Source organism: Agrilus planipennis, unplaced genomic scaffold, assembly GCF_000699045.2.
Source record: "Agrilus planipennis isolate EAB-ADULT unplaced genomic scaffold, Apla_2.0 scaffold86, whole genome shotgun sequence".
Classification (NCBI taxonomy): Eukaryota; Metazoa; Arthropoda; class Insecta; order Coleoptera; family Buprestidae; genus Agrilus; species Agrilus planipennis.
In genome coordinates, this window is record NW_020438863.1 from 985,889 (window position 1) to 994,136 (window position 8,248).

At 37.5% G+C, this 8,248-nt stretch overlaps 4 protein-coding genes across 4 annotated transcripts; 2 read left to right on the top strand and 2 right to left on the bottom strand.

Moving 5' to 3' along the window:
- On the top strand, positions 1 to 1,567 carry LOC108735682 (glutathione S-transferase 1). The gene is made up of 4 exons (XM_025974968.1): positions 1 to 70; positions 122 to 266; positions 700 to 900; positions 1,046 to 1,567. The coding sequence occupies exons 2-4, from the start codon at positions 126 to 128 to the stop codon at positions 1,352 to 1,354; spliced, it is 651 nt and encodes a 216-aa protein (XP_025830753.1). The 5' UTR covers positions 1 to 70; positions 122 to 125; the 3' UTR covers positions 1,355 to 1,567.
- Positions 1,568 to 1,714: 147 nt separating this feature from the next.
- LOC108735681 (pyruvate dehydrogenase E1 component subunit beta, mitochondrial-like) lies at positions 1,715 to 3,182 on the bottom strand. Its single transcript, XM_018467754.2, has 2 exons — positions 3,081 to 3,182; positions 1,715 to 3,029 (listed from the first exon to the last, which is right to left on the bottom strand). Exon 2 carries the CDS (start codon positions 3,013 to 3,015, stop codon positions 1,927 to 1,929), a length of 1,089 nt encoding a protein of 362 aa, XP_018323256.1. The 5' UTR covers positions 3,016 to 3,029; positions 3,081 to 3,182; the 3' UTR covers positions 1,715 to 1,926.
- Positions 3,183 to 3,321: 139 nt separating this feature from the next.
- LOC108735680 (pyruvate dehydrogenase E1 component subunit beta, mitochondrial-like) lies at positions 3,322 to 5,094 on the bottom strand. The gene has a single exon (XM_018467753.2). It carries the CDS (start codon positions 4,614 to 4,616, stop codon positions 3,519 to 3,521), a length of 1,098 nt encoding a protein of 365 aa, XP_018323255.1. The 5' UTR covers positions 4,617 to 5,094; the 3' UTR covers positions 3,322 to 3,518.
- An 82-nt stretch (positions 5,095 to 5,176) lies between these two features.
- LOC108735683 (protein atonal) lies at positions 5,177 to 6,250 on the top strand. Its single transcript, XM_018467756.2, has one exon. The coding sequence runs from the start codon at positions 5,558 to 5,560 to the stop codon at positions 5,984 to 5,986; it is 429 nt and encodes a 142-aa protein (XP_018323258.1). The 5' UTR covers positions 5,177 to 5,557; the 3' UTR covers positions 5,987 to 6,250.
- Positions 6,251 to 8,248: the final 1,998 nt, after the last annotated feature.

Here is an 8,248-nt window from a genome sequence, read left to right on the forward strand (position 1 = left end):
GAAATTAATTAACGCCAGTATTAGATCAAACTCGTGTGGTACTTCTTCTCATCGTCAAAAGAGAAAAATTGTAAGTTTTTTTACTAAAGCCGACATAATTAATAATTGTTTGTGTATACAGGAAAATGCCGATTGATTTGTATTATTTACCTGGAAGTGCTCCATGCAGGAATGTATTGCTAACTGCAAAAGCAATTGGAGTAGATTTAAATTTAAAACACTTAGATTTGATGAAGGGGGAGCATCTTACACCGGAATTTCTGAAAGTAAGGAAACCAAAGAACCATTTTTTTTTGTAATACGTACAATATATATATATGTGTACATATTACTGTACATACTGTATATATTTAGTATGTATTATGTGTAGCATCTATCGGACCCTTTCCACTTTCCGGCTTACAAAAGCGTCGACCATAATAGTAATGTAAATGTAAATAATAATAATATGTGGTATGGGATTATAAAAATAGCGCAGATGATGAACTGACGCTGCTGCGTTCTGGGAAGGATCCGGAAAAATATGATAACATTATTTTCATACAGCTGTACAAACAAGCAAATGTAGTTTAGACTTTTAAATATTGTTTAACTTAAGTAATCTTTTAACTTATCTAAAATTATCCTCATTTTTTTTTTTTTTAATTTTATCAAATATGATTCTTTTTACTCATTATCTTTAACTTAATTTAATTTTAGATAAATCCGCAGCATACTATACCCACGTTAGTCGATAATGGATTTGCATTGTGGGAAAGTAGGGCAATAATGACCTACCTTGCTAATCAATACAGCAAGAATGATTCATTGTATCCAAAAGATCCAAAAACTAGAGCAGTCATAGATCAGAGATTATTCTTTGATGCTGCAACTCTGTATCAAACATTTTCTGATTATTATGTAAGCACATTCTGTACCAAAACAAAAAACAGTTGATTTTTGTTACTAACTACTATTAAGTAAATTAATAATACAAAGATAATGAAATATTATAAAGATAAGAAATCCATTTTTTATTAATTTTTCATATTATATTCATAATTAGTATCCAACGATTTTCGCTGGAGCTCCAAAGGATGAAGCCAAACTGGAGAAATGCAAGCAAGCCGTAAAATTCCTTGATACATTCCTTGAAGGGCAGAACTATGCTGTTGGTAATAATCTTACCTTGGCAGATCTCTCATTGGTTTCAACTGTGTCTACTTATGAAGCTGTAGACTTTGACCTATCTCCTTATAAGAATGTGCAAAAATGGTATGCCAAGGTGAAGTCAACTGCACCAGGATATGAAGAAACTAATGGCAATGGAGTCAAGATATTCAGGCAAATGGTCCAAAACCTAACTAAAAAATAAAACTTATTTACTTTCCAGAGTTTAATTATCTACTGTATATGTTAACATTGCACAGAGCATGTATTTTTTTAATTTGTCCTTTATAAACACATAGTGCTGGATTATATCAAAATGTAACTTTACCATCCTTCATTAAACTAATTAGTGTTTATAATAGTTAAATTATTTCACTTATTTTTTGGAAAATAAATGAATTGGTTTTTTCTTTGTCAATTTTGCGAATTTTGTTATCTTCGCAAATTGGACAGTTTAACTTTAAGAATAATTAATTTGGTCAAACTCTAGGATAAATTTCAAACGAATTGAGGTAACATTTATAAATGGAACCCTTAGATCTATATAATCAATAAAACAATAGGGGCAATATAATTCTTTTATTGAGTATTCACAATTTTTCCCCGTTTATGCATATGTACAATTGAAATTGGACGATTACTAGAAATAAAAGTGAACATCCGGTATATTACATTCGATATGTCACGCGTTTCGAGCTTAATAATTATTGCTAGTAGATAGAGCGTTATACAAAGAAATCGCATATTATGTACATTGTTCGACTGACCAAAAATTATTCACGTTGACAAAATTCTTTTTGCGACGTCGACAATATCGGCAGGAGATGGTAAACTGGCATCTTCAAGAGCTTTTGCATACGCCATTGGGACGTCCGCCCCCGTGACCCTGATCGCCGGTTGATCTAAATGGAAAAACGTATCGCTTTCCATGACACGCGCGCAAATTTCAGCGCCTACGCCATGACTTGGCCAACCTTGTTCTACTGTTATTAAATGATTAGTTTTTTTTACAGAATTACTAATAGCTTCAAAGTCTAAAGGACGTAGAGAACGCAAGTTAATCACTTCTGCTTCAATTCCAATTGCCTGAAGTTCCTTCGCGGCCAAGAGACTCGTTTCCACCCCTTTCGAGTGCGATACGATCGTCACATGAGTACCGTCACGTTCAATTTTAGCCTTGCCAATTGGTATCAGAAAATCTTTGGATAAGGCCTCGTCAGAAAGGGGATATTTAACACCATACAACATTTCGTTTTCAAGAATAACAACTGGATCGGGATCGCGGATTGCAGATTTCAATAAACCCCTTGCATCTTCCGCTGAATAAGGAGATAACACTTTAAGACCTGGGCAGTGCGCATACCATGCTCCATAACATTGTGAATGTTGTGCAGCCACCCCTGCTGCAGCACCATTAGGACCACGAAACACAATTGGTACATTCACTCTACCTGCAGACATATAAAACATTTTGCCGGCCGAATTTAATATATGATCAATGGACTGCATGGCAAAATTGAAGGTCATAAACTCGCAAATAGGTCTGAGACCTGCCATGGCTGCACCAACTGCGATACCAGTAAAGCCAATCTCAGTTATGGGGGTATCGACAATGCGTTTGTCTCCATACTTTTTCCACAAGCCTCTGGATACTTTGTAGGCTCCATCATAAACGGCTACCTCTTCTCCCATAAGGAAGACACGATCGTCTCGTTCGAGTTCTTCATCGAGGGCTGCGTTAAGTGCATCTCGGACAGCGACTTCTTTGGCCTTCGCAACCGAAGTCATCGACAACGTCCTGCAATTAGTATTCGCATATTTGGATGTAACAGCATTCAGCATTCGTACGGCTGCGACGCGGGCCATTTCGTACCACTTCTCTAAAATTACTTGATTAATGAAACATATAATTAAGACTGTTTTATACTTACTGTACACACACGACGACGATTTTTCAAGGTGATTTGGGTCGTTTTCTCCTTTCCACTTTCTTTTCTACGTCATATGTGTTATCACTAAGTCAATAATAATAACTATGCCGTCGTGGTGGCGGCGTCGTCACCGTCTGTCGTCTCCTCGTGTCGATATCGTGGGGTCGTGGGCATAGGGTCAGACCAGCTCCAACGGAGTACAATATATCTGCATACGTTGATACACTCACGTACGTTTGGTTGCATACTCTAGAAGTACATTTTCACAATATATCGGCTTTTGCTTGATTAAATCATATTAGCGAATATTTAATCGTCATGAAATACATTTCTACTTTTCCTTTTTTTTTTTATTTTATTTAACACCAGTTTGATTCGAATATTCGATGTGACCCAGTATTTTCACAATATGGACTTGAAGGGCTTGAAAATAGTGGATTATTTGCTGAGTAGCTTCTTAACGACCTGTACAACGTCTTGGGGCCTAGGGAAGGATGCATCCTCGAGTTCCTTGGCATAAGGAGTTGGAACGTCGACCCCAGTCAGTCTGATAACAGGCTGATCTAAATGGAAAAAGGCTTCGCTTTCCATAACCCTCGCGGCTATCTCAGATCCAATGCCGCAACTGGGCCATCCATATTCGACTGTTATTAAATGATTCGTCTTTTTCACCGATGTACTGATCATGTCGAAATCGAGAGGTCTCAACGAACGTAAATTGATCACTTCGACGTCGATCCCACCAGACTGGAGTTCCTTAGCGGCCGGTATGACCGCATTCAGCGCCCTTCCGAAGGAGACTATGGTCAAATGTTTGCCAGGTTTTTCGATCTTTCCTTTGCCGATCGGTATCAGGAAATCCTTGACAAGGGCTTGATCCGGAGTTTCGAAGGATTGGCCGAGAAGAATTTCATTTTCCAGACAGATGACGGGATCGGGATCGCGAACGGCCGATTTGAACAAACCTCTTACATCTTCGGAACTCCATGGTGCCACAACTTTTAATCCGGGACAATGGGCGTACCAAGCGCCGTAACATTGAGAGTGTTGCGCCGCGACGCCCGTCGCCGCACTATTGTTGCCCCTGAACACTATCGGGACGTTGACGATCCCCGCGGACATGTAGAATGTTTTACCGGCCGAATTGATCACTTGGTCGATCGCTTGCATGGCAAAGTTGAACGTCATAAATTCGCAAATTGGTCTAAGACCTGCCATGGCTGCGCCCACCGCCAATCCGGCAAAACCCATCTCGGTTATCGGGGTATCTATTACCCTTTTGTCGCCCCATTTCTTCCACAGACCTTTCGTCACTTTGTAAGCACCGTTGTACTGTGCAACTTCTTCTCCTAAAATGAACACGCGCTCGTCTCTTTCAATTTCTTCGTCGATCGCTGCGTTTAGAGCATCTCTGTAAATTATCTCTTTTCTCAAAGGCGATGCTGTCGTAGTTAATGTCGACTTACTGATAAACGGTTTTGTTATTGTCGTTGCGATGATCCTTGTCAAAAATTTTCCCACTAGCAACTGTGACATTCCGAAAAAACAAAAAAAAAATATCGGGTATAAATGTAAACTTTTTTAAAATTTAACTTGGTATTTTGATATGTCACATCGAAAGAAATTAAAAATTCATTTGCGTAAATGCAAAGGATGTTTACAATACAGTTTCCAAGGTAATAAATAACGCAGTAGTTGTGGTATGAAAAGATTTTTTTGACTTACGATTAGCCAGATTTTCGTCTTAATGGCACCCTAACTTTCTTCTTCATTTTGTTTTACCTATTTGAGATTGTAGGTGCTAAATATTAATTACATTTTTGATGTTCTTCATAATTAGTGTCGTTTTCGGCTTTGGCCATTTTGATTTTAATCCAACCGACGTTTGTTTTTCTAGCTCATGGAAAATTGTCATCGCTTGCTTTAACGATTCCAAAATAAAATGCCTTTTGGATGTTTTTATCTTTTCAGTTATTATGTTAAATGTTTAGCGCTAGGAATTATTTATTGCAAGTTAATTTTTTAAGTGTAATGATTCGATAAATAATTTCACACCGACATCATTACATTATTTTGGGAGGGGTGGGGGGGAACAAGCAGATGAGTTGCGCTGATTTGCCTCGAGGGACTCGGTCGGTCTGGGTCTACCCTCTGCGATGCTATTGGTAGCCTGGCACGCGACTTGCGACTTGGGGTGCAGGATATAGGACGGTCGGGGGTGCCGGACGACCACGTTTCCCTTTAAAAGTCACAACAGGTAGCACGCAGGATTCAATGTTGTCCGTAATCCTGCGATTATTGGATGTTCTTTTTCGGAACCTGTCGCGACCTCTCGCCCTGTTCGACATATACACAACACGTACTTGCGGTACAAAGATATAATACACGTGGTGCGTCGAAGAACTCGTGAGAAATATTCGAAAAAGTGCGTGCGAAAAAATAACAGAACATCAATCAATTACTTATCGTTATCGGCAATGGAATTGAGTAATCGAGACGAAAACGCAAGTACTGCCTACACGACATACGTTTACATGCTGAACGTGCCGCATTTTCAACAAAATTCGTTTCAAAACGAATGGCCAAGCAATGGTACCAACAGTTCCCGATCGATCTACGACAGTTTGTCGGACGGCTATCAAAGCTCCAGTCCCGAACCTGTGGGAGGAAGTTTGCGTGGTAAAAATCAAGTGTCACCTATGGTTTTAAAGAAACGAAGACTGGCCGCAAACGCGAGAGAAAGACGACGAATGCAACATCTCAATCAAGCCTTCGATAGATTAAGGACCTTCCTGCCTCAGCTAGGACACGACAGGCAATTGTCGAAATACGAAACGCTTCAAATGGCCCAATCCTACATAGCAGCTCTATACGATCTCCTCGAACAGCAACCCTCGACTTCTTAAATATTATTTAAGGATTTAGGTACCCGTACGAAAAAGTATTATTTTTATTATGTTTTTGTCGTATTTAGTAACCAAAGACAGATCGTTAAGTGCAGTAAGGCAAATAAATACAATAATATGGTACAGATTTTCCATTCAAAATATAACGTAATTTTTGGCACTTCGTGGTTGATCTACTCACCCAAAACGCTAGGACAATTAAAAAGCTGAACCAAAAAAGTTTAAATTCTTAACTGTTAAAAAACTTTTCTTTAAATATTATTAAANTTATAGGTAAAATGAGATGAAAATGAGACTGCTTTAAATCTGACTATTGTCTTGTACTTAAAATTTACTGTTTTTAATAATTAAATGTAAACTATAAAAAAATAAAAAATACCTATATTTTCTATATGTTGAAGGGTGACTGTGAAGGCCGAAAATTAGCAAAATAAGTTACTTCATCAGTTCAAATATTGTTGTGTTTACAGAATGATTCGATAAATAGTAAAATAGAAACGATAAGCATAACGAGTGTTGCAATTCCACAGTTAAGAGAGTATCTACTTATATTTACATATTTACCGGAATTTTCGAAGGTTGCATGACTAAACAAAAAATACTTGTGCTTTACTATTATCACTATTATACAATACACTATTGTCTATTCCATACTATTGTAGAATCTACCTGCATATACTTTGTAACAATCGTAATACAAGTAATTGTACATAATTCTATACAAATTGTGTAACGGTGAAGGTCAGTAACGAGTCACAACCAATCGCAAGTCATTTTTTGTATTAGTCCTAGTACCTAATTCATAATTCCTAATATTTTACAGGGTGACCAGTAACTCCCCACTTTTGACCTCACGTAATCAATGAACATCCCCATTATATTAAATATTTAGACATTGTATTTATTTTAAGATAATATTACGAATGCTGAAGGCGTAATTGCGTGAGGTGTTTTTTTAAGCTTTGGATTACCTCCCCTTTGGCGAGAATTTACCGGACACCTAGTATCCCCTTTTTACCTTGAAATGTAATCCATGAAAGTTCCTTATTGTACTAGGTGTTTAGATATATTTCTTTTGAAATAATGTTACGAATGATGAAGGCGTATTTAGATGAAGAGTTTTTTTAACTTTTAACTCCCTCCCCATTGGTGAGGTTTTGCTGGACTCCCTCCCATCTCCTATTTACCCCTAACAAAGTGTATAAACGTTCACTTAAGGTTACGAATTTAGATATTGTATTTATTTTGAAATAATGTTACGAATGTTGAAGGCATAATTAGGTGAGGTGTTTATTATTTATTTATTAATTACACACTTACAAGTTATATTTCTTTAACGAATGGTGAAAGCGTATTTACGTGAAGCGTTTTTTTAAACTGAATTGCTGGACCCCTCCCATTCTTATTGATCTCACGTGAGGTGTTTTTTGTAACTTTGCACTCCCTACCCCTTGGTTGCCAGACTCCTCACCCCTATTTGACCTGACATAATTACTGGACGTCTTCTAATATCTGAAGACAAGATTTGTTTGAAAAAAATACAAAACTTGAAATCGTTCAAGCCCAGTCAATATTTGTGTAATGCACACTAGTTCTTCCCCCCTATCGCCACTGTGAGCTCGAAACTGCACCATTGCTTCGAGTGGTCGAAATTCACTTTTGTGAACAATTTGTTTAATCACTTTGTTTGTGTTAAAAATTGTTTGAAAAATTAAATTTAAAGGAATTATTTGTAAATAGGTATGCAACACATCGTACACTTCGCATAAGAAATTGCTGATACTAACTACGGAATACTACTTTGCCCTGTGCTAATAGCACTCATAATTTCTTTTATGTATATGGAACAAGTTCTTCCTCCCTATCAGTTACTTTGAACTCGAATGCAATCGAAATTCACTTTCGTGAACAATTTGTTTAATCACTTTCTGTGTGTTAAAAATTGTTTGAAAAATTAAATGTAACGGAATTGTTTGTAAATAGGTATGCAACACATCGTACCCATCAGCATAAGAAATTACTGATACTGACTACGTAATACCGCTACCCTGTGCTCACATCATCATAAGGTCGTCAGTCCTAAGACTGGTTGGACACGTACCTCCACTCATTCCTATCCTGAGCCAAACTTCGCATTTCCCTAAAACTAGAACAGCCTACATCCTTAACTATTTGCGAACAGTAATCTAATCTAGGTCTACCTCTACCCCTCCTAACTCCTGTTTCTGCCTCTAATATGTCTCTGACTAGACCTTCATGCCT

Coding starts and splice junctions, on each gene's coding strand:
- LOC108735682 (XM_025974968.1), top strand. CDS start 126: ATGCCGATTGATTTGTATTATTTACCTGGAAGTGCTCCATGCAGGAAT. Junction 267..699: donor TTACACCGGAATTTCTGAAA/GTAAGGAAACCA, acceptor ATTTAATTTTAG/ATAAATCCGCAGCATACTAT. Junction 901..1,045: donor AAACATTTTCTGATTATTAT/GTAAGCACATTC, acceptor ATTCATAATTAG/TATCCAACGATTTTCGCTGG.
- LOC108735681 (XM_018467754.2), bottom strand. CDS start 3,015: ATGGCCCGCGTCGCAGCCGTACGAATGCTGAATGCTGTTACATCCAAA.
- LOC108735680 (XM_018467753.2), bottom strand. CDS start 4,616: ATGTCACAGTTGCTAGTGGGAAAATTTTTGACAAGGATCATCGCAACG.
- LOC108735683 (XM_018467756.2), top strand. CDS start 5,558: ATGGAATTGAGTAATCGAGACGAAAACGCAAGTACTGCCTACACGACA.